At 51.4% G+C, this 25,114-nt stretch overlaps 1 protein-coding gene across 1 annotated transcript in view; it reads right to left on the bottom strand.

Moving 5' to 3' along the window:
• Window positions 1-25,114, bottom strand: part of efnb1 (ephrin-B1) — a 65,646-nt gene that overhangs the window by 22,137 nt on the left and 18,395 nt on the right. The window contains exon 2 of the mRNA XM_076043454.1: window positions 15,533-15,810. Coding sequence (XP_075899569.1) covers window positions 15,533-15,810 — 278 coding nt within the window. The remainder of the gene's footprint in view (window positions 1-15,532; window positions 15,811-25,114) is intronic.

Genomic DNA, 25,114 nt, shown 5'->3' on the forward strand with positions numbered 1-25,114 from the left:
TAAAAAAAAAAAAAAAAGTGAGCAACAGTCCGACTGAGCGAGAAAAAAAAAACAACCACCAATGGCAGCGTCGCACCTTCAAATCCCGACTGCAGAGTCGTTCATCACGACGGAGAAAACCCACATTTGCAACGCGGCCGCGGGGTCGACTCTGCGCGACCCCGCTGACCCCTGGCCACTTCATTAAGTCAGACATAGAGATTAATTACAGGCTCGGCTCTGATTTCCGCCCCATTACTGCGCCCGTTGCGTAACCTTCTGTATCCAACGCGAAACCCTGCGGTAGCATCCGTGTCAGTGGGTGGCGCCGGCATCGTTGGCCTACACGTGTAATCAGCTGAGCGAGCGAACAGAAGGTCCCTCAGAGAGCCAGCAGGGGGCTCGCTCAAGTTTTTCTTTTTTTCTTTTTTCTTTTCTGCTCTCCTTGCTTCATTTGCACTGATCGTCACGGGAGGTGAACCGCGGTTCACTTGCTAAGTCCCATCAGATATCAGATATCAGCCCCCGACCCACCCACCCAGTCGGTCATCCCCACACAAGGTGCTCCGCGGGGTCCTCGGGACTCGGCGTGGAGGGAGTCGCCCACCTCGGTGCGAAACGCCGGCCGGCCACAAATCAGGCAGCGGCCCGCCTGATAAAAAGAAAAGCGGCGGGACAGATCGGAATGTGACGGGGGAGATAATGCCGCCGTGTCAAAGGCCGCGCCGGCCAAAAAGAAAGGAAGAAATGAGGACTGATTGAAGAGGTAATCTCTGAGCAAACCCTCCCTACCAGTGGAGAAACCAGAGAGCAAAGTCCTGGAAGGAGTTAACAAAGAGGGAAACCGCAGGGTGAAACTATTCCGAGGCGACCAGCCTCTGCTTTTCCTGCTGCTGCTGCTGCTGCTGCTGCTGTTAAAACGGAAAAAAAAACAGACCAACACAAAGAGTGTATTTATGTCAAAATGTGCAGATTTCTCTGCCTGGTCACACCTTAGTGGTGTCTGTGGCTGCTGTGCTGAGCGGCAGCGTCCACTGCTGCCACTGTGGCAAGAGGAGCATCGTTTTTCTTTTTGTTTGTTTTTTTTTTGTTGTTTTTTTGTTTGTTTTTTTGTTTTTTTTGATGATGACCTTTTCAATCTGGCCCACGGAAGAGAGTTACTACAACTGAGCCGGGCGCCCCGCGCTCCTCGGCTGCGGCGCGCACATAAAAGATGAGAGGCAGACAAACAAAACAAGGCAAAACAAAACAAACAAACGATAACTCTCTCCAAATGGCTCGCCGCCGCCGCCGCCGCCGCTGAAAAAAAACCAAAAGAAAAAAGAAAAAAAAAAACGGGCGGAATGCGAAACAAAGCCAATGAGGCGGGGCTAACAGCCAGGAGACGCGGGAGACTCCGGCAGCCCAGGTGGGGAAAGCAAACCTGGACCCGAGAGGACAGAGGGGACTCGCTTTACATGGATGAAGAGACGCCAACGTGTGATGTGATTTGATGCGAGCCTTCCTGTGTGACAAATGAATCATTTCATAGTCAAAACATGTCCAGAAATGTTTGACGAAAATATGAAAAAAACCCATCTCCGCCGTAATTATGTTTTGATGAATCCGACCGCAGCAGCTGCTGGGTAAAAAAAAAAAAAAAAAAAAAGCCCAAACATTGCTGCAAATAATCTCTCACCGTTTTACGGCAAAGAGAAGCTGAAAAATCTCAGATCCCCTGTTGGGTCTGCGTGTCGCAGCGCTCGGCAAAGAGCCATTTTAGCGCCCCAGGGGAGTGAAGGGGGGTGGGGGGGGGGTAGAAGGTGAGCACATGAAGGCAGAGGCGAGTCGAGAGAGAGCGAGAGAGAGAGGGAGAGAGGGAGAGAGGGAAAGAGTTGTGGTTATTTAGCAGCGAGTGGATGTCGTCCCATCTGTCGGCCGCCAAAACACAATCTGCACCAGGCTGAAGAAAGACAAAGAGAGCGGGAGAGGAATTGCGCGTGTGTCTCTGTGAATCTCTATACGTCTGTCAGCCGCCCCCGCGCCCAGCCCAGCCCAACCCCTCCCCCAACCAACCAACCAACCAACCAACCAACCAACCACCCACCCACCGCCGCCCCCTCCAGGGGAGAACCTCCTGTACCTGCCAACACCGAGGAGGACTCATGAAAACCCCACTGAGTCTGAGGGCAAGAGACCCCGAACGGCCGCTCGCTCAGACACGGACACTCAGACGCCGAGGTGGCAGACGGACAGATTCATAATACATAAAAGGGGGCCGACGATGGGCCTGATGTGTGAAGTGGCAGCGGGGGCTCCGGCGAGGCTCCGGCGAGGCTCTGAGGACGAGGCGCAGGAAGAGGGAGGAAGCTCTCCTCTCCAACCAGAAGACATAAAATGAAAGGATTCAGAGTTCATGTTTATGTTTGAGGGTTTAGCGGCTGCACGGCTCAGAGTTGGGGTTATATATTACAAGTTGGCGTCCGACTTACAGGAACTTGTCTCTATTTTTGGGGGGAATTGAAATTGTGGAATTGGATGATGATGATGATGATGATCATCATCATCATCATCATCATCATCATCATATTTTTGTGTTTTTGTTTGCTTCTTATTATAGCTATAAATCAGTATATGGAAGTGCTTGAGCCAATAAAGGGATGGTTCGGGTTCAGGGTCTCTCCTCCTCCTCCTCCTCTCAACATCAAAGGCTTTGTTTGGCCAATTTCTTAATTGGTCGAGCAGAAATGAGCGTCTGGCTAACCAGAAGGAATAAAATGAAAGGACCCGCAGAGCCGCTGTTTATGTTGAAGGGGTTTAGCGGCTGCACGGCTGAAAGTCGAGTTTATATGTTACAAGTTGGTGTCTGACTTCCAGGAATTTGTCTCTATTTAGGGAAGTGGAAGTGATTTCTTTTTTTTTTGTAATTCTTCATCTATTTGATTGATATTATGATGATGATTATTGCTGATATTCTTCTGCTACTTATCAAATTCAAGTGCTTGAAACATTAAAGGGATGTTCAAAGGTCAAAGGTCTCCCACCGCCCTCCTCCCTCCCCCCCTCCTCCTCCGCCTTCTCTCCTCTCCTCTGTTATTCGCCAAAACCCCAATCAGAGAGCGAAGCCGACCACAAGAGGAAAATGCTGCTGATTACATACTAATACACACAAAGCCCGCAGCTGACGCACATGCATACAAGCTACTGCGCACACACACACACGCGTGCAAAAAAAAAAAAAATAAAACACTGATTACATCCTCCTCCTCTCCTCATCCAGCGGATCAGTTACACGGTGAAGCTACACTGATCACGGATCAGCTTTTTTTTTCTTGCCTTTCTTTTTTTCAAGAGAGAGAGAGAGAGAGAGAGAGAGAGTTCAGGAGCTTAACCTCTAGTCCGAGCAGCCGAGGAAGGAGAGTGAGAGAGAACCTCGGTGGCCCCCCCAGCTCAAATAAACAGCTATAGAAAAAAAAATGTCTGGCAGACTCCAAACAATTTCCTGAAGGATCCGTCACTGCTGTGCGGGAGAGATGAGGAGACGGGGGGGGGGGGTGAAGAGGAAGAGGAAGGATCTAAAGAGGAGGAGAGGCAGGAGCGACGGGGAGGGAGGAGGAGGGGAGGGAGGTGAGGGAGGGAAAAAAAAAAAAGAAGGTGGAACGGCAGGGGAGAGGAAGATTAGGTTGCAGAGGAAAAATGGGGAGAGACAGAAAAATAGAGAGGGAGAAGAATTAGAGCCGGGCCGAGCTGGGGAGGCGAAATTGTTGTATCACCGTCTATGAAGTCATCAACTGGCTGGCGGCGAGCCGGCGCCGCCGCCGCCGGGGCCCCAACAGCAGCAGCAGCAGCAGCAACGCATTTATTTGAAGACACGGAGCTTTTCAGCATCCGTCTGTCCGTCCATCCATCAGCAGCACTCATACACAGACTGACAGCAGACAGGCTGGGGTCCCCTGGGACTGCTGACTGCAAATACCTCCCGCTCGGCTAAAGCTGCGGCTGCGCACAAAACATGCGGCGGCGGCGACAACGACGATACGAAGAGAGACGGATGGATGTGTGAGAGAGCATTGTGCCTCTGTATTAGCGTGTATTAGCATGCTAGCAAGAGCTTATGTGCATAAATATATATGCACGCATATATATATATGCATGCATATATGTATATAAATATATATATATATATATATATATATATATATATATATATATATATATATATATATATATAAATATATACATATATATATTTATATTTATATATGCATATGTATATAAATATATATAAATATAAATATATATATATATATATATATATATACATATATATATAAATATATATGTATACGTATAATATGTATATATATATACATATATATATATATATATATATATATATATATATATATATTATATACATATATGCATGCATATATAAATATAAATATGTATATATACATATGTAGATATAATATCCAAAATTTGCTTATGTGGCTTTGAACTTATTTATACCTGCATGTGTGTGTGTGTGTGTGCCTACCCACGCCTGCTGTGTGTGTTTGTCTGCTCCTGTTACTGTGTTTGTGCGCTTGCGGTGGCGCTGGAATGGAACACCGACATTCTGCCACCGAGCTGACTTCACAGAACCGGGCCTCGGTCCCGGCCAGCCAGCCGGCCGCTGGGCCACTCAGCCGCTGGGCCTCCAGAGGAGTATTTAGACTCTGTATTTATGCCTCGGACGACCGCAGCAATCTACCGTCACCGCCTCGTGATTCATGTTTGTTTTGCTTTGCCCTCGGCCGCCGTTCAAATCTCTTCCAGAGAAGCTCCCCCTTGTCCCCCCGTGAACCCCTCACCCCCCCAAGAACCCTGCTCCCCCCCCGCGAGAGAAGGTCGCCAGCCGACCCTCGTCGTAGCTGATGGAGCATGCAGCGGTTTCCATCTTCTGACAACCGCCGTAATTATACATCCGCAGCTCCGCGATGAGTTTTGTGTAAACAGGACCCGGGTTCCAGCTCCAGCTCCGGCTCCAGCTCCGGCACCAGCACCAGCACCAGCACTAGCTCCAGCACCAGCTCCAGCTCCAGCACCAGCTCCAGCTCCAGCTCACCGAGGGTGCCGCTGCTCGCTAGGCCCAGTCGGAAAACAAAGCCTTCTTAGAGAGAGAGGAGAGAGCGCCGAGAAGACTGAGTCTCCTCGGCGGTCCTCCTGCGGAAGGAGGTTCGGGACTCGGAGGGGCCGAAGAGAGCGAGAGAAAGAAAAAAGGAAAGAAAGAAAGAAAGAAAGAAAGAAAGAAAGAAAGAAAGAAAGAAAGAGTCTCCTTGTGGGGAGGGAAAAAAGGGACGCAGGGAATATTTGTTGGCAAAGCAAAGAGCAAACAGCCTCAGACAGAAAGGCAAATATGCAGCTCTGAGGTTTCTGTGTTTTTTTTCCGACTCTGCGGCCGGTCATTGTTTCATCCTGCCCTTCGGTTCTTCTTCCATCCAGCAGTTCAGGCCGCCCAGTCTGGCACAGCGAGCCTCATCATCTCATGTCCTACATTTACTCCCCCCCCCCCCCCCAATGAAGACGCGCAAACATTGCGTCTTCTTTGTCAGACGCTCTTAAGATGCCCCCTCCTCCTCCCCTCCTCCCCCGCCTGCCCCGCTTGGCTACGAGCTATTTTGGTGTCTGTACAAGGAGGGAGGGGAAAGAAAAACACAACCGCAGCGCCGACGGTTTCCGCGTGACGGGCGGAATTAAATAAAAACCTGGAAGCCACTTTCAACAACTGTAAATCGGTCACAGAGAGAAATGGCAAATGATGTTTGTGTTAGTCAGCAGGGGGGGGGGGGGGGGGCAAACAGGAAGCAGCAAGGGCCGGCTCGAAGGCCTGAAGGGGGATGTGAGTCGTTGCTTGGTGGAAAAAAAGAGAAAAAAAATAGAATTCCCGATTTAAACATATTTTTGCTGTTGTTGTTTAACGGAGCGTCCTGCACGCTAGCGCAACTTCCTTAGGTGGAAGAGGAAGTCGGGGGGGTTGGAGGAGGAGGAGGAGGCGGCAGCGCGCGGGGCTGAAATATTCTAATGAGATAAGTAGGGAACACGGGCGAGGAGGGGAGAACGGAGCGTCTGCGTGGAGGGAGATGCGCGGCGATGGCTAATTGAGACGAATACATGAATATATCGGCCTCGCCGCACCACGCGGCGGGGCTCCGCCGTAACCAACGGTTACCGAGCGCTAGCGCCGCCACGTGAGCGCCGGCCCCTCCCCTTTCCTCCTCAACTCCCCCCCTCCTCCGAAAGGACGGGGGGGGGGGAAAGTGCTCATTTCCCCCTAAACACCCCCTCCGCTCACACACACCCCCCCCCCGCCCCCCAAACACACACACACACACTCTAAACAAACTCCCCTGTAATAAACGAAAGGCAATAAGCAGCGACAATAACGCCGCGCCTGCTCACCCGCAGCAACTCGGGATGAAATATCCAAAGGAGAAGCGGCGGAGGCAGCCGGGAAAGATTTGCAAAGCAAGCAGAAAGCCATATATTACACTGGCACTCTAATAAACACAGGGTTGTGTTCTCCGTGGGGAGGGAGTGGAGGCGGGGGGGTTGGGGTGGGGGGGCAGGTGTGGTGGGTAGGATGGGGGGGGGGGGGGGGTTAAATCTCCTTATCCCAGGCCGCGCTGCTGCTTCTGCTGCTGCTGCTGCTGCACCACCGGCACTAACCTGACCTGTTAGCGGTGGGAGGTGGGGAGGTGGAGGAGGGGCTTACTGTGAAAATGAAAATCCGTTAAGTCCCGCCGCTTAAAAAGTCTAATCGGACGCATCAACCGACAAGCAAGTCAAAGTCAGGGCGCTGCCGTCGCCGCTGATTTTTCAAGTGGGGAATTTTCAAGTTTAATTACCGTGAAATGCCGGCGTTTTTTCCTGGTGCATTTTTATGGTTATATTTTGGCCGCTGGAGTGGCGACACATGGCGGGGCCAACTGGAGGCAAATTCCCCGCTTTGTTTAAAAAAAAAACCAAAAAAAACCTAGTGTTGAAACAAAAATATGCAAAAAAAAAAAGAAAAGAAAATGCCATGAAATGGCTGGGTTGCATTAAATCTCTTTAAAGGGGGCAGGGACCCCTCGCGCTTTTGGAAACGGGGACAGACAAATGCGGCCCGATGGTAATCATGATTATTTAATGCTTATGTAATGTAAGTGATTTTTAATGTCCACAGTCGGCGCACGCATCAGGACAATGAGGCCTTTGTTCTCGGCCGCTGACACGACTGTGGCACCGACCGCCCGCCCTGTTATTAGAATATCTCGCCGTGCTTGGGCTGACAAGGGACGGGGGGATGGGGGGATGGGGGGGGGGCCTCGGCACATGTTTGCACTTTATTCCGAGCTGACCGAAACGGCCAGTTTTTTTAAAAATAATCGCGGCCATTACGCTTTATCTCTGATAAAAATCGGAGGAAAAATGCTTCTGTCGTTAGCTCACGTAAACTGCCTCTCCGTCCCCCGAGCGGCCGTGATTCGATTATGGTAATGATTTCGCATGAAAACACAAAGCAAAAAAAAAAAAAAGAAAAGTGCTCTTTGCATTTATTTATTTTTTCCCCCCCGCTAATCAGATTAATGCGGCGATAAGCGCAGCAACGTTAAGATCCCTTTTAATTAAAAAACAACATCTTCCGCAACAGAAACCTTCATCGTCTGCATACGTCTTTGTTTTTGTGCGCGTTTCTCCACTCGCCCCCTGCGTCGATACCTGCGTGGGATTGCGCAACGTGCACTCGCGGTCGAGCCTACACGCGCCCGTTCAGTTCACACGTGCGTGTGATCTCTCCGTGCGCCCAGGCCCTCGACCTCCAGCGGCTCCAGAGGGCAAGCGGGCCGCGGGGAAAAAATGAAATAATAAAAGGAGGACGGCGCAGCCTGCTTGCAGCCTGACGGGGGTGGATTTGTCTCAAGGGGGAGGGTTTTGGAGAGGGGTGGGGTAGAGGGAGGTGGGGGGCGGAAGAGGGCCCACGCAATATGCAGGGCGCCTCCTAACCTTAATCCTGTCAGGTGCGAGAGCCGCGAGAGAGAGAGAGAGAGAGAGAGAGAGAAAAGATCATCCCGCAAAGCCACGGGCACTCGGTGGGATAATTCTGCGGGATTGTTTTTCAAAGACTGGGTCAACATCGGCAGAAACACAGACCTTCCTCATTACTTATTTATCCACCGATAAGGAAAAAAGGAAAGAAAGAAAGAAAGAAGGGAAATGGTTTATCAGCGGCTCCTACTCAGTCGCAGACTTTTAATAAATGAAAAGCGGGAGAACAAAAGAACGGAAAAAATATATATATGTGCTGTTTGTTGTTTGCATGTGTTGTGTGTTTCTCTGAGGCTAAGTCCCTGCGGGGGGAGATGCAGTCTGCTGCAGTGGGGAGTGGGTGTGTTTGTGCGTGTGTGTGCGAGAGAGAGGGAGGGAGAAAGAGAGAGAGAGAGAGAGAGAGAGAGAGAGAGAGAGAGAGCGAAAGACAGAGAGAGAAAGAGAGACAGAGAGACAGAGAGAGCGAGAGACAGAGAGAGAGAGACAGAGAGAGAGAGAGACAGAGACAGAGAGAGTCAGCGATGGTACGTGGAGATGGAGAGTGACAGCTGTCAGGAAGCATCAGGCTTACCGCCACCGATACACAGGAAATCAAGGGAAAAGCGGCAGCGCGTGCGTGTGTTTGTGTGCGCGTGTGTGTGTGTGGGTGTGTGTGTGTGTGTGTTTGTGCGTGTCGACGCTCGGCCTCTATTTGCTGCCTCATGGGCCAAAAAACCTCCTGGTATAGGAGACACAGAGCCGCCGGGGCCGGCCGAGCTCCCGTCAGCGGCACGTCACGGTGCATCACTGCAGCCCAGGGAGAAAACGGACGGACGTTTTTCAGCTCCGCTGGGGACGCAGAGAGGGAGAGAGTGTGTGTGTGTGTGTGTGTATAGAGATTATATATGTGCCTGTGTGACTCTGTGACTGTGTGAGTGTGTGCGAGCGCTCGTCCTCCCCTCTCCCTGACCTGTTGCTCATTTTCTCCGACATAATTCCTGGGCCCTAAAAGCCTCCTGTCTAGAATCACTTCTCCACTCGGGGATCTCGACCCCCCCCCCCCAGAACGAGCGCGGCCGCGGCCGCTCTCCTCAGAAACAGCTCGTTCCACATCCTGTGTTTAGACATGGCCGTGAAATACAACCAGATTGTGTACAGATGATTCCCCCCGCCGACAGGGAAGGTAAGTCTAGATGCATATATATGAGTGTGTGTGTGTGTGTGTGTGTGTGTGTGTGTGTGTGGGTGTGTGTGTGTGTGTGTGCAGTGTTGGCGAGTAATTTACGACCAAGTAATCCACTACTGTAATTAAACTACTTTTTGCGAAACGGAGTAATGTAATGGGATTACTGTTGCAAAACTGGTAATTATATCAGAATTACTTTATCAAGTAACAATTCCGTTACTTTTCCAAAATATTTTGCAAGCTAAAAATGTCTTATTCTCCACAAAATGTCTGAAATCTGGAAAAACAGCCACAAAAAACAATGTCGCAGCCGCGCATGCAACGTCACTGATATGCGACAAAGCACCAAAACAAACATGGCGGCAGCAAAGGAAAAAAGAAAAACAGCGGTTGCATTCGATAGCTGAAAATCAAAAACACTATTTTGAGTTCGTCTCGTCTAAATCAAAGAATATCGTGGTTCGTTGTACGTTAATGTGCAGGAAACAAGACGCTCTCGACTTGAAATATCCACGTCGAACCTCATGAGTTGTTGACAGCCATGTTTACATGTAAGTCGGCGGTACTCTGCACAGTAGAGATCTTTCAACTGCTGTGCTCCTGATTATTTTAATAATTGGATTGTGTGCTGCGCAGACGGCACCAGTGCTGCACATGAGTTTGTTCTGTGAAATGTGCAGTCTGCGTGCAGAGAGCAAACACTCAGTAATGTTCGGAGGACAGAGGCAATATTGGGAATAGCCAAATTAGCACTTTAATAAAGTTCATTCCAAAGCACTGAGCAACTGTTACTTTTTTAACTAAAGTAATCAGTAATTTATTACTTATGAAACAAAGTAGTTAAAGAAGTGACTAGATTACTTTTTAAAGGAGGGATCGGTAATCAGTAGTTGGATAGCTTTTATGGAGTAATCAACAATACTGTGTGTGTGTGTGTGTGTGTGTGTGTGTGTGTGTGTGTCCGTGCGTGCGTGTGTGTGTGTGTGTGTGTGTGTGTGTGTGGTGGGAGTGCGGGGGGGTCCGCTGACGGACAGCGCAGCCTGGTGCCGGTCTGGGCTTCAGATCAGCGGAGGGTTATCATGAGCGGAGCCCCGCTGTGTTTCCGTGACCCCTCGTCCGCGGGGTGTGACCTCTGACCCCGCCCCCACCCCTGAAGCCCCCCTGCCGACGACTCCTGTCAGACCTGGGCTGGGCCTGGACGGACGGACGGGACCGACTGGACGGGAACCCCTGCGGTGATGCCAGAGCATGTGACCCACGCACGCACGCCAACTGTGCACACATACCGAGGCACCATTTGTTGCTTACTTTACCCCACACCTTTTGTTGTTCATCCTCCCGCCCCCGACCTGCGCTGCCACAGCTGGGGGTTTGGGGGGGGCGGCGGTGACGATCAAGACAAACAGAGTGGGAGACTCCAGAAACAGGAACAGGAACAGAGGGAAGAAAAACGAGCCCACCAGAAGCCGGGGAATGTCCCCGGCGCTCCCCGTGCGTCTTCTAAAAACGGTGTCAGCCGCTGCCGGCCGAGCGACCAGACCGTTAATCAGGCCAGATAAGCCGTCCTGGTCTTTAAGGGGCCGAGCAGATTTACACCAGCAGCTCCGAGTGGAGCTCCCAGCAGAGAGGACGCACTCGCATCTACTACGGGAGGCGGCGTGGGGGGGGTAAGCTGACCCAAAGAGGCCCCGACACTGTAAACAAACACACAGAAGACTGTGTTCCTGAATAGAGGAGAAGAAGGAAAAAAGGAAGGAAAAAGAAAAAAAAGAGACGCGTGGCGGCGCTCAGCGTGATGGATGACGGGCGTCGGCGGTGTCGGCGGCGCGGCGCGGCGCTGCCGAGGGATAAATAAAGTCAGAGTTGCTCCTGTTGCAAAAGGACAACAACATTAGCGGCTAATGCCGAGACAAATAGCACGTCGGATCGGAGCTGACGCCAAAATGTTACAGAGCAGCGGGCTAATGATGATCCACCATCAGGACGGATCCCAGGCTGAGCGCCGCCGGGGGAGCCGAGTTGAGCCGAGCCAGGACAGTGAACGCACCGCAGCCTGAGAGTTGCAGCAACGCAAATACAACTCAACTTACAGTAAAGTTGATGTTTTTTTCCTTCTTGTTGTGACACAGCGCAGTGGGAAACGCGTGGACGCGCACATGTCGCCAATGGAGCCAGTTTAAATATTTACGATTGTAATCAGGAGACAATATGCGGAGCCGACAACCAGCGAGGAAAAAAAACTTCCAGCAGATGCGGGGGGAAAAAAAGAAAGAAAAAAAACTGGGCCCCAAAGGTGGTTTTCTGTATTTCACCGCGTCGGACATGTGTGTATAATAAAGCTCAAAGGGGGAAAAAAATATCTTCCCTCACATGATATCCACATGGTGCGTTACCATGGAACAACACCCCCCCACAAACATACATACCGAGAAAAGACGTCGCTGGCTAACGCGGCGTAACCAGCGTTCATGCTAGCCTGCACCTCGGCTCCCAGGCAGCACTTGGCAAATATCGATTAAGCAGCAACGGATCAAACGGAGCCGTGCGAGATTCAATTTAGCGCGGCTTCCCCCCCCTTCACATGGAGGCAATAACAGAGGTTGTTTCAAGTGTAGGACGCCGCATGTGTTTATTCACCCGTCCCAGAGGAAATTTAACTTTCATAACTTCGGGGAAGGAGGGAGATGAGGAAAAAAAAAAATCAGTGAAACTTTTTTTTTTTGAAAAAGTTATTCAGGTTCAGGCTGTCCACATCAATCACATTATTATTACCATCATGCCTCCTGTTTCATCTCAAGATCTCCTCAGTTTGCTTTATGGGGGAAAATCAATGATGACTCGCTTCCTCGTGGCCTGCTGGGCCTCCATGCTTGATTCTTTTTTCTTCTTTTTTTTTTTTTTTGAAAGGCACATTTCTTTCATGCTTGACAGACTTTGCATCTCCGATCTTCAGACTGTTCAAGCCATTCTGGGAAAAAAACACCAGGAATTTGTACTGTACTTCTAGGGGAAAGAAAGAGTTTAGAGGAGATGGGTGTCCAGCAGAGGGAAGAGATTTGACTCCTGCAAACCCCGCTAAAGTAAAAGCCTGGGGATCCAAATTATATTTAATTTCTATACACAAAGACAAAGAGGCGGGAGGAGCACGTGGGGGGTCCGAGGACCAGTTTGTTCCCTCTCTCAATGTCATCTTTCAAAAAAAATAAATGGATATACACTGCTTTTTTTGTTGTTGTTTTTTTTGCGAGTACGATTTAACTGAAAAGCCAGAAGCTGTGTGGCTTTTTCCGCCCGGCCAAACACTCGCAAAACAAAAAGCAAACAGTGCCATTGTTTGGGAGCAACTTCACGTTCTCAAGGAAGCGGCTCAGCGCACCTGCGTGACTCACTGCAGCCCGTTTACGAGCCGGCGAGGAAGGGAGGGAGGGACTCAGGGAGGAGAGGTTGAGGCAAAGAAAATAAATAAATTAAATGAAATTTTGCAGGATAAACTCATTTAGTTTTCATTGGATTTGCTGACGGTCATAACTTTTTTTTATTTTTTTTTTATACAAATGCATCAGGGCCTTTATGGCTTTGGCTGATTAGCAGTATAAAGTAGCAGAAAGACTCTTGTAAGCAAACTCGAGGTCGCCCTGTTAAAAAAAAAAAAAAAAACGACTGGGCGTTCGGATTTATGTATACGTTATTTTCCAAGAAGTCGCACTCCCTTGAGCTCGGGTTGTGTGTTAGGGGGGAGGAAGAAAAAAAACAAAACAACAAACCTTTTGTGTTTGAGCCGCAGGACGGACTAAAGTGCCTCTCCTCCTCGGTGGGATTTTCGGAGCTCGGGTTTACAAAATGATTCAGCAGTAATTGCAGTTCTGCCGAAAACCTCAGCACCATCTCGCCCCGAACACACTGTGCTACAAAGATGTTTGTGTAACCTCCGAGTCGAGCGCTAGCGTAGCGGCGCATACACAAGAGGGGAGGTGCGGGGGGGATTTTTTTCCTCCCTCTCTCTCTCTCTCTCTCTATTCGCTGCCACCTTGACAGTTTCATTTGTTCCCTCTTATCGAGAACAGAAACAATATGTGAAGCGATTTTCAGGAGGAGGCGGAGGAACACGCGGGCTGATCAGAGCGCACACGAGAGGGCGAGAGTCGGAGGAAAACAACACCCGAGCGCCGTCTCGTCTCTGGGGAGGGATTCGTGCTTGACGCGTCCATAGAATCTGGAGATGACGTTATCGAAAGGGCAGAACGCGGAGGCCGGCGATGGAGATCGCTTCGACAGCCGCGCCGCAGACGACGCTCTGAACGGCGCTCGTGTCAAAACAACACGACTCCCGTTAAAGCCGAGCAATAAAGATCGAGCCGGCTGGTTCGTCTCCGGTCGAAGCCTCTGGGAAGACTTGCGATGAGGGGAGGATCAGAAAGCTGTCAGGGTTGCTCTCCTGATGCCAGGAAAAAAGAGACAACAATCCCGACAAGATTTACAGAAGCTCGCACTTAATTGCCGCAATGTGCTGATTCTGTCAAAACGCGAGCGCTTCACGCGGACGGGCCGGTGTCAAGCGATAGGAAAGAAGAAAAAAAAAGAAGAAGAAGAAGGAGGGCGTAGAGTTTCCTCAAACCCCGAGTGACTCTGACTTCCTAAATTAAGAGAGTCACATTTGACACGCACACTTATTAAGAATTAAATTACAGTGTTTTTTTTTTTTTTTGCTACGTCTGAAGGGTTTTGAAAGTTAATTTTAATGTCTGTCACCTACAGATTCCCCAAAAGTCCTCCCAGCCGCTCCCGGTCCTCTGCCAAAATGTTCCAGATTCCAAGAAAACAACAACAGCCGGAACCGACAAACTCTCTTCTCAACATTAGCAGCAGCTCAGCGTTAATATTCTCCAGCGTCACCGCCAGGGTTGAACTTTCCGCCGTCAGACAGCAGTGTTTTCTTGCTGTCGCATCCTGCAGCTCCTACGATAACCCACCTACCAGACCGGGTCGGACCGGGCCGGACTGGGCCGGGACTGGGTGTCATTAAAGAGGTCAGCCGTGAGGAGAAGCCACCAGAGGAGCAGATAGCATCTTTCTCTCTCTCTCTCTCTCTCTCCCTCTCTCTCTCTTCTCTCTCTCTTCTCTCTCCACTGGTTACTGTCGCTGCAGCAACGACCTGACAAACACCTCTGAGGAACACAGCGAACCCGACCACAGGCAGGTGCTGGGAATTTGCTGAGGCAGTTATATTGAGGCGCCTCAGGCGGGACTCCACTAAAATGAAAAATGTCCACAAGACGACGGCGAAGAATACAAGAGCAGCTTCCGCCCGGGGGAGGCGCAGCCCGAGATCAACAGCGACAGCAAGCTGACGAGAGGGAATGTCAGGGCGTCGCAGTGCTTGGAAAAATGCAAATGTTGAGTGAAAAGTTTGGATTTTTTTCGAATGAAAATGCACTGATGATAACATTTAGTCTGTGCTTCTTTTTTTTTTTTGCACTGGGGTGGAGATGAAACATTCAGCAGAGTCCTAGGATTGAAATGACTGTAATTGTTTCTCTTTTTAACGACCATCCACTCAGTGCACATCCACAAACATATTTGCGTAATTGCAAACCTATTATCTCTTTTGGTCTTTCCTTTTTTTTCCTTTTCCAACATTTTCTGAGTCAGTTGGTGATTAAGGAAATACGGCTCAAGAGCTTGTTGAGTTAAAGAGGAAATAAATCATTGATTCAAACCAATCACTATTATGATTATTACTATTATTATTATTATTATTATTATTATTATTATTATTATTATTATTATTATTACATTTTGTCAGTCTTTGTCAGATGAAGCTGCTAGACTGAAAGTCATGTTGTGCTTAGTACGTGGAAAGAAAGTATAATTTTTCTATTTCGGTCAAAACACACTGGAGTTCACTGTTGAAACCCTCGACACAATGTGTCCACACAACACTTTTCCATCTGCACGGGCAGCCCTTCGGATGGAAAGACTGAAATACTTGAGCACCGCAAAATTACGTCCATATAATTTAGTACTTGAAAAAAAAAAAAAAATTGGTAAAAAAAAAATAGGTAAAAAAAAAATTGCGGGTTTATATTCTAAACTGGCAGACGACGGCAGCGGCGCTTATTGCCGTGGAGCCGCTTGCAGGGGCCATTAAAAAACACTTTTAGTCAGAAAACTGCAGAGCGTGACTGGGTGTAACTGAGTGCGAAGCGGAGATTATCACTCCGATTGTTCACTCGGGCCCCTCCGCCGCCGTGGAAACAGAGGTTAAACGGCTACAGAAAAAAACCTGACAATAAATCAGCGAGCAGGATTAAAAAAAAAAAGAAAGAAGTCACTCACAGGTGATAAAGTAGTCGGCATTCCTCTTGAACTCCAGGCCCATGTAGTTGGGGCTGAACTCCTGGAACTTGATGGTGAACTTGATGTCCTTCTCTGGCTTGTTGCAGTTGACCAGCACGTTGGGGTCCAGCACGGTGCTGCAGCTCTCCGCCTGCTCCCTTTTCACCAAGTACAGCTTGTAGAACTCGTAGTCGTGGCCCTGGTCCGCCTTGGGACAGATGATGTCCAGCTTGTCGCCGATGTCCGGGTAGAGCACCAGGCCCTTTCCGGCCACAAACCTGCAAGGGGAAAAAAGGGAAAAAAAAAGAAACAGGGTTAGCCACTCTGTTAGCGACACGTTTTTAAAAGGAGGAGTGGAAGGATCGAGTGGTGTTTGGGCGACAGTTTACACAGTCTTAATACTTTGAGCTAGCGGGAGTTATGGGGTTGAGATTTGTTTGGTATGAGCTTTTAGACCCGGCGAACTTTATTTGGCCCCCGCGCGAAGAAAAGAAAGAGAAGACGAAGAAAGAAAAAAAGCGAGCGCTTCATGTCGCGGCTTGACTCGAGGGTTGTGCGCGCGCGCGTGCAAACGCAGACGCGCGCACACACACAAATCCTCCACAGATATTTTCTCAAGCTTGGATCCGAATCAAAGCATACCAGAGCCGTTTACAAGGAGGAGCGAAACAAAATGATGGCCCCGGACACAAAATGGCCGCCGCCGGCCGAAGAAGACGGCTACAGGTCAGATTATCACACAGAAAAAAGTCAACACCACAAAATCCCCCCGCAGATTATTCCTTCATATTTTTCACTGTCGGGGGGGAGTCGGACGCAAGAGCCGCGTGGCTTTGGCGCGGTATGCGCGCCGCCTGGACTCCAGACGTCCGAGGCTCCTGGAGGAAAACAGAGCAGAGGTCAGGCGGGTGGAGGGTGGGGGGGCAAGGTCGAGGCTCGCCGCTCCATCTTCCTTCTGCCGCCATCATCCAGCGGAGGATTAAGATAATCCGGGCGGCCTTACTGTACCTCGCCGCTGCCAACTCAATCAGATCAGCTCCCCCGGCTGGCTTTTATTCACTGAAGGTGGTGAGCAGGAGGGGAGGGAGATGCCCCCCCCCCCTGACCATCACAACCGTGCTGAGTGTGTGTAAGTGTGTGTGAAGATAGAGAGAGAGAGAGAGAGAGAGAGAGAGAGAGGAGCGCAACCAGCGCTCGCCGCACTGTGTTTGGGCAATGGCGTGTGTCTTTATGGGTGCGTGCGTGTTCGTCTGTGCGTGTGTGTGTGTGTGTGTGTGTGGGAGAGGGTCGGTCAGCAAAACGGGCTGAGGTTGCAGTCTGATGTCGGGGTGGGGAGGGGGGGGGTCACGTGGGGGAGGGATGGGGAGGGGGGAGTTGGTGGCAGACGGGCTGAATCATTGTTCTGGACTTGTTTGAGGCTTAAAATGTCAACATGGTTCAGCTCTGCTGTCCCAGTTAGCCAAGCATTAACCCAGACAGCCGGACTGACCACGGGTGTGTGTGTGTGTGTGTGTGTGTGTGTGTGTGTGTGTGTGTGTGTGTGTGTGTGTGTGTGTGTGTGCGTGGCGGCCGCAGACAGCGAGCGCTATCTGCTAGATCTGCCCATGCCAGCGGATTTAAGCGGGATTTAGCGGCGCGCAATGCATTTGTTGTTCTTTGTCACCGCCCCCCATCACCGCCCCCCCCCCACACACACGTTTTTTAACAAGACATCACGGACATCACCCCCCTCCGTCTCTCCCTCTCCCTCCATCCCTCTCTCTCTCTCTCTCTCTCTCTCAGAGTGTAATCTCCCCTTATCTGCAGCCCCTCATTTCATCATCACACACATCATTTCACCACTAAATAACCGACAGACTCTTCAGTCAGTCAGTCGGGCCGGTCGGCTGGGTTGGGGGGGGTGGGGCGGCCGATGTTACAACGCTGGCGTGCGGCCAGCCGTTGTAAGAAACCATCTTTAAAAAAATAAAAGTTCCATTTTCAGAGGAACCCCCCCCACTCCTCCATGAAAATGGACATGATTGGATTAGGGCCTCTTCGACATTCATGGCCAGCTCCAGATCGGGGACATTAGCCAATAAATGACTCCATTCATGATGGAGATAAATGCGACGTGAAATTTTTTCTGGGAGGGAAAAACGTCCGTCAGAACGCCTCAACAGCCTCACCAGCCAGCCAGCCAGCCCCCCCCCCCCCCACCACCACCACCACCACCACCAGGGCGATGATGTCACAAACGCTTGGGAGACTCAGCGGCGGGTGAGACGTTACTTCCACGGCATTGTCCCACGCCGCTGGGTCGGGGTGAGGAAGAGGGGGGGTGAGGAGGGGGAGGGAGTGAGTGGAGGACTTGTTTTTAACTGGAGGGCCGATCGGCGAGGGAACGGCGGGTTTCCTTTGTCCCGCCCCCCTACACTAATTTGCCAGTTTTTTCTTTTTTCTCCCCGTCGCAAAAACTCTGCATGCACTCCTTTCATGTGCGCGTGAGTGTGTGTGTGTGTGTGTGTGTGTGTGGACGTGCACATATGTCATCGTGCATGATGCGTGTGTGTGTGTGTGTGCGCACACGCGCCCGCGTCTATGAAGACACGGACACAATGAGTCCCTAATTGGATCTACAAGATGCATCAGTAAGGCATAAACAAGTTGCTATGGCGACGCCGGGCTTTGTTGGTGACCCCCCCCCCCCTCCACCTCCACCCCTCTCCTTCCCACCTTCTCTCTATTCCTCCATCAATCCCTTCAATTTCGCACCCCCCCAGCCCGCCCCTCTATTTCCACTCACCAATCTCATTCCCTCCAGCTTTATCCTTCCCTCTCATTCACCTCCTCAACATTTCCCTCATTCTGCCCCCCCCCCCCCCCTCTCCTTCCCGACACACAAAAAAAAATACCTACGGAACAACAAGCAGGGGGGAAACCAGAAGGGTAGGAACAAGAGGAAGAAGGAGAAAAAGAAAAAAAAAAAACAGTCTGAAACAAACAGGACAATTAGACCCGGTTTAATTCCGATCAACAAGTCTGTCTCTCTCTGCTGTTCTGTGTTTCTCCAAAGGGGGCAAATTGCATTTTATTTCCCCGTTAAAGACGCTTCAAAGCCCCAAACAAAACAATGAGCCTCTTTGTCCCGCGTCTCGGCTCGGCAAAAAAACATTTGTTCCATTATCAGAGCAAAGCCGCAATAATTTAGATGAATAACTCGGATTTCCAAAAATCTTAATATCTTAATATCCCTGAAGGATTTAATCACAGGCCGGCCGCTGTCATTGATTCAATTTTCCGAGCCGGGCTTCCTCCTCCTCCTCTGCCTCCTCCACCTCCTCCTCGGCGGCGGCGGTGAGATAGCTATCCGAAAAGTGAATTCTGCGCTTGTGTTTCCCAGCCTTTGTTAACTGTCGGCCATAATGAGGCTCTGGCTGCTGCGGAGGTCTGGAAGCGTCGTCGCAGATGGGAAAGAAGCAACATAAAAGAAATAGGGCAGCAATTAGTGTTTAGCCCAGTTTAAAAGCCCTCCACTTGGCAAGCGGCGGCCCAGCCCCGGTCCAGGATGTGAAACTAAACTGGTGGGCCGGGACTTTGTCTCCCGTTTGTCTCTCTGCTGGCTTAATCAGCGCCACTCCGCCGCTGCACACAGCCGCGCCATGGAGAGGAGGAGAGCACTGACTGAAGATTATTGTACTGTTGAAGAGGTCGAAAGGGAGAGGAAAAAAAAGGGGTGGGGGGTAAAAGGGGGGAGGTTTGAATTGCATCTTTCATTCACGTCGTCTGGAGACCGTGGAAGACCTGTTGATGAAAGGGGAGCTTGGAGTGCACAGAGGAAAGAGGAGCGGCGGTGCTGCAAGAAAAAAAAAAATAAAATAAAAAGCCACGATTCTGGGAACTGACCCCCCCCCTACCACCACCACCACCCCCCGAGCACGAAGGGACCTTTTATCTCCACCCACCCCGTCCGACCCCAACCTCCCTCTCCCACCCGTCCCACCCAGTGTTAAACGAGGTGGATCTGCCTGGACCAAAGCAAATAAAGAGAATCGCTTCCCCAAACAACCAAATGAGGTTGGTTTTGTTTCATCTGGATGCTCCAGTGTGAGTTCAGCGCCGCAAAGAGCTTAGACAAATAGCCTGGCGTAGCCTAGCCCGGCCCAGCGCAGCACAGCACAGCACAGCACAGTTCGGCCCGGCCAGGCCAGGCCAGAACAGAACAGAAAACAAGCAGGAGGGGAGGTGGGAGGAGGAGGAGGAGGAGCCCCTCCCCTGCTCTTTCTTTTTGCATTCCACTGGTGAATATGAGCACATGATCTCACATATGCAGCCCGCCGCCATCACCTCCCCTCTCACACACACACACACACACGGATGTAGGGGGGGGGAGTGCACAAAAGCACGGTGGGGTGCATCCTGCAACCTTCCCAAGCCCAACTTCCCAGCCGCCCCTCATTCAGCCTCGCTGCCCTTCCACCACTTCCATAGAAAAGGCCGCCTACGCCCGGCCGGGCCCACTCGCAGCCCCTCGGAGAGCCTCAAACCTCCTCACCGCTCCTCCCTCCTCCCTCCTCCCTCCTCCTCCCCCGTCCAGTCGACTCAGGCCTCTGCCCCCTCACCACCAACCGCCCCCCCCCCCCCCCGGCCCCCGAGCCGGGCCCTGGCAGGCAGCCTCGGGGGCTGCCGGGCTGAATGGGCAACATGGAAAACAGAGGCGGTGCCTCATATCAAGAGGAGCGTTGTCAGATTGATTTGTTCCTCTGGGGGGCGGCAGCCTCAACACGCCGAACATGTCGATTAAATTCTATTATCCTCCTCGCCGGCTGTGTGATTCATATGCAATAAATCTCCAGTGTTGGGGGGGGGGGTTGGTTGGGCAGCATGGCAACAGGCAGGGTGAAGGTAGCGCCGGCCTCCCCATCTGGGTTTTTTTTTTTTACATCCCAGGATTCAACTTCCGTCCGTAAGTACGTCTGTCTGTCTGTCTGGCCTTTAAAGCATTAGCGAGTAAAAAGAGAAGAACAAACACATGCAAGCACACACCCACACGCACACGCACACACACACACACACACACACACACACACACACACACACACACACACACACACACACAATCATCTTCACAACAGGTACTCCATCCGCCTCCCTCTCAGCGTGGTAATTATCGCACCAGGAGAAGCAGCTCGCTCACCAATCATCCTTTCACTTTTACACTATCCACAAAGCGCCGACGGACGCTTTTCAACCGAGCCATTACGGATTATGCGTTTTTTGTGAGGGGAAGCCATGTATATATATATATATATATATATATATATATATATATATATATATATATATATATATATATTTATATTTATATATACATACATATGTATGCATACATATATCTGCTCCAATCGATGTCCCCGCCGCTGCTTTGCACTCTGGGTACATTTCCCAGCATCTCATAAAACACGGCAGCAGCTCAGCCGACACGACGGAGCTTTAACGCTTTAAGTCGGCGGAAGGCCGTAAAGCTGCGTTATGCAAACAGCGTGGCGGCGCTGGTGGCCTGACGTGACGAGCGCGGCGAGAGGGGAGCTTCCTCTTCGTCTCTCGTTGGGAGTCAATCAGCCGTTCAATCAGCGTCCGCTGCGCCGCGAGCGGCTCTAAGCCACTCTGGGGATCCAGCGGCAGATAGACGCTTCGCTCTCACAATGGAAACATTGAAGAAGAGGCGACGGCTCTTCTCTGGCTCTCCTCCTCCTCCTCCTCCTCCGTGTGTGGTTAAGATCCATCCCAGCGCTGTTGACACAGCGCGATCATTTCATACTTGGCAGCGAGGCGCGTATCATCAAGCTGTCAGGGCGACTCTGCAGCTCCCAGAGAGAGAGCGAGAGAAGAAAAAAACCCTTGCATCTGCAACAGCGTCTGGTCATGTGACCACGTGTCCACTAGTGCGACTCTGGCAGCGAGCCGTCCTCTCCCTCCGTCCCTCCCTCCCTCCGTCCTTCCATCCGCTGGCTGCATTGAAAAGGCCCCGGGCCGTGGGAAGGTGAGCCGGTGGTCGCAGGCAGGTCCTCCGGCCGGAGGGGCCGACCGGGGGAGCCTGCGTGCGTGTGGGGCTGGCTTCTGTCAGGGCGTCGCAGGGGGAAGATGTTCTCAGGGAGGCCCGACTGTAAACAGGCGCACGTAAACACACGCCTCGCAAGTGTACACACACCGGTTTCCTTGCATTTGCAACCCAGGGTAAACAAGTCGCCCTTCGCTCGCCTGCGTGAGGCCACACACACACACACACACACACACACACACACACACACACACACACACACACACACAAGCAAGGGGTAGGGGGGTGGGGGGGGCGACACGAACAAACACAAGGTTCCTGAAATTAAGCAAAACAAGGCCCATCTGGCTCCAGAAATGTTTAGCAGAGCAGGAGGGATTTGACCCTTATTATAGGGAAGCAGGGTGGGTGGGGGGTAAGGGAAGGAGGAGGGGGGGGGGGTTGACTGGCCAATGGAGTGAATGGTATTGTATCAACTGGAAACTCCAGTCCAAGTTGCATCTAAAGCTCCAGGCTTGGCAACACGGCGGCAGCGCCGGCGGCGGCTCTCTGTATCTTCCCTCCGCGCTGTCCCTCTTTCCCCCCTCAAGGAACGTAAATGAAGATGTCAAGAGGCAAGAGGGAGGGAGGGAGGGACGGGGGGGGGGGGAGGAAAAAAAACGACAGGCAGGCAGGCAGGCAGGAGGGCAGGCGGCATATCCTGAATTCCTGCCTGCAGAGAGAGCCGCTTTTGTACGTGTTAGCGCAGACGCCCCAGACACGCTAGCCTCCGCTAGCTCAGTCAACAGGCTGGCACGCAGAGCGAATCAGATGCGGCGTGACTCATAACAGTTGCAGTCAGGCAAATTATAACACAAGCACGCTCTCTTCCCTTCGCTCTCACACTCCCTCCCTCTCACTCTCTCTCTCACACACAAAACGCTACGCACACACGCGGCCTCGCACGTCCCGACAAAACAGGTCCAGTATGCTTTGCCCTCCGTCGCCGTCACATGAGGGGGTGTTGGTGGGAGGACGGCGGTGTCGCACCACCGTCCGCGGCCGTAACGAGCTAACAAGCTAACGAGATGATGCCCAGATGGCCTCCCCGCTTCACGAAGGAGGACGGCGGGGGAGGAGGGGAGACGAACAGCATGAAGAGCCGGGGTGTCAGGAGTCGTTAGGGAGGAGAAAGAGCAATAATCTGCTCCTTCTTTTACGGCCCGTGTGCTTCATCTCACGTCTCCTCCTCGCAGAGAGCGGCGGCAGGGGAGCGGAGCGCTGGCGGTACGCGCGCGGCGGCCGTGATTGAACGCCGTCCACGGTTTCGCTGACAAGCGAGAGAAGGCCCAGACTGCTGCACTCTGCGCCTCCACTTATCCGTCCAAAAGCTCGGAAAGCTGAGCCCTTCCAGCTGGAGCGCCGGCCGACCAGCCAGCCGACCGAGCGACCAACCCAGAGAGGGGGAAGAGAGGAGAAGAAAATAGTAGTCAAGTCAAGGGGAGCTTAAAGGGATAGTTCGCCCAAGGGGTGGGGGGGGATTTGGCCCATTTGCGACTTTTACCGCCGGCGCAGACTGAGGCGCCCGGCGACGCTTTCTGATCCACGTAACTGCTCTTGAGTTTCACAGAAGGGGGGAAGAATTCCACCCCGACTGAAGTGTAATTGCGGGCGAGGACGCGGTCCAAGTGTCCGCAAGACTCTGCGAGACAGGAGCCGAGTTCACGAGGGCGCTAGCAGAGCTAGCCACAGCCGCCTGGCTAAAGATGTTGGACGTTCTGGTGGTATTAGCGGCACCGTTTCAAGATGAACTGCACTGGGAACCAGTGTAACGGACACAAGCTACCTTCTCCTTCTGTATATATCTTTTTTAAATGGCATTATTTTTAGACGCAACAGGCTTCCATTTGTTTCGGAACCCCCAGAACTTCTCCTGCAGCATCTGGGCCCAAACTTCTGCGTTTGGGTTGAAGACTGAGAGGAAGGCAGAGGAACGCTCGGTCTGGCTCGACCGACACCGCGCTCGCATTAGCCGGAGTTTAGCTTTTCATTCTTGGCTCATTCCGTGACCCAAACACACAAAAGCTTCTCGCGTCCTACCTTGGCTTCCTGGCCATGGCACACACACTTACACACACTTACACACACACACTCACACACACTCACCGAGGCAGCTGCCTCCCATCACCGAGGAGCAGCCACAGATGGGCCCTGCGTGCTCCCTAAAGATCTCTCCACAGGCCCAGTCTATAGCCGCTGCCAAACCCGGCCTGGCCCAAGCCCACTGACTGTGTGTGAGTGTGTGTGTGTGTGTGTGTGCGAGAGAGCGAAAGAGAGCGAGCGTTTCCTCGCCGTTTGCGCAGATATATGCGAGTCCATACGTGCTTGAGTGGGTGACAGTGTGTTTGTGTGTTAGGGTGCCAAACACCTTGAACGTGCCAGAGTGCGTGTGTGTGTGTGTGCGTGCTGGAGGGGATCCGGACGGTCATGGAGAGCAGGAATCCCTCGGGGACCGAGCGCCACGGAGAGAGGCGAGCTGGACCCGGATGCGAGGTCGTAATCAGCGCGGCGCAGAGCGAGAGAGCCGAGATCACCAGGACCTCCCAGGCGAACAATAGCGTCTCTCTCTCTCTCTCTCTCTCTCTCTCTCTCACACACACACACAGTCACCCCGATTGTGTTTGGGGTTTTTTTTTTTGTTGTTTTTTCTTTTTCATCCGTCCCCAGTCGGGGGGGAGTGAAAGGAGAAACTAGGGAGCGAAAGAATCATAAACCGCTATCAAACCCACGCAGTCTCCCAGACTCGGCCGGCCGCAGCCGCCTCTGCAAAACCCTCTGGAAGCCGCCGGTCGGCCCGAGGAAGGTCTGGTCATCACCGTTCAATCAGCACGTCGCACAGGTAGGCGGACGCAACCGGAGCCGCGTTTGGGGTTGTTTGACCAAGATAAAGATAAAAAAAAAAAGAAGGTTAAACTCTGTTTTTTTTTAACCATTACCCTCTTATCTCAGCAGGGTTAAAAATTACTCAGTTTTAAATCCAATAATCAAGTAAAAAGTAAGATTAGAGACCTGGGGGGGTCAGGGATTCAGGCTAGGGTTCGACGCTAACTTTATTTACCCCCGCCCACTACCACCACCACTCTTTGAAGAACAAACTTGTGCAATAAAAGCAGCAGGTCTTCATCCAGGATTTAGCGGGAAAAAACCCCGGCTGAAAACCAAGTAACGAGGTTTTAACTCCGACACCAGTTTGGCGAAATTGGAGCTTATTGGATTTAACACCTAACAGCACTAACAATACAGTGCTTTCATTTGTGTGTGGCAATTAGCTGCTTCGTTCCCAAACCCTTACAAAGAAAGTTTGTGGGCAAGAGGGGCGAATAAAAAAAAATAAAAAAAATCTCTCCACTCGCAGTCCTTGTAATTAAGAAACAATGTTTTCGCCTCACATTTCAGCTTTAGGATGAACTGCAGGAAGGAAGGAAGGAGAGAACTGAACTGGTGGTAATCAAACAGCTCCACTGGTACTGGTTGGACGAGACCATGTGATCGCACGCTTCCTG

The sequence above is a fragment of the Nelusetta ayraudi genome, unplaced genomic scaffold (assembly GCF_046127955.1).
Source record: "Nelusetta ayraudi isolate G7.1 ecotype Tasmania unplaced genomic scaffold, CSIRO-AGI_Nayr_v1 ptg000075l, whole genome shotgun sequence".
Taxonomy (NCBI): Eukaryota; Metazoa; Chordata; class Actinopteri; order Tetraodontiformes; family Monacanthidae; genus Nelusetta; species Nelusetta ayraudi.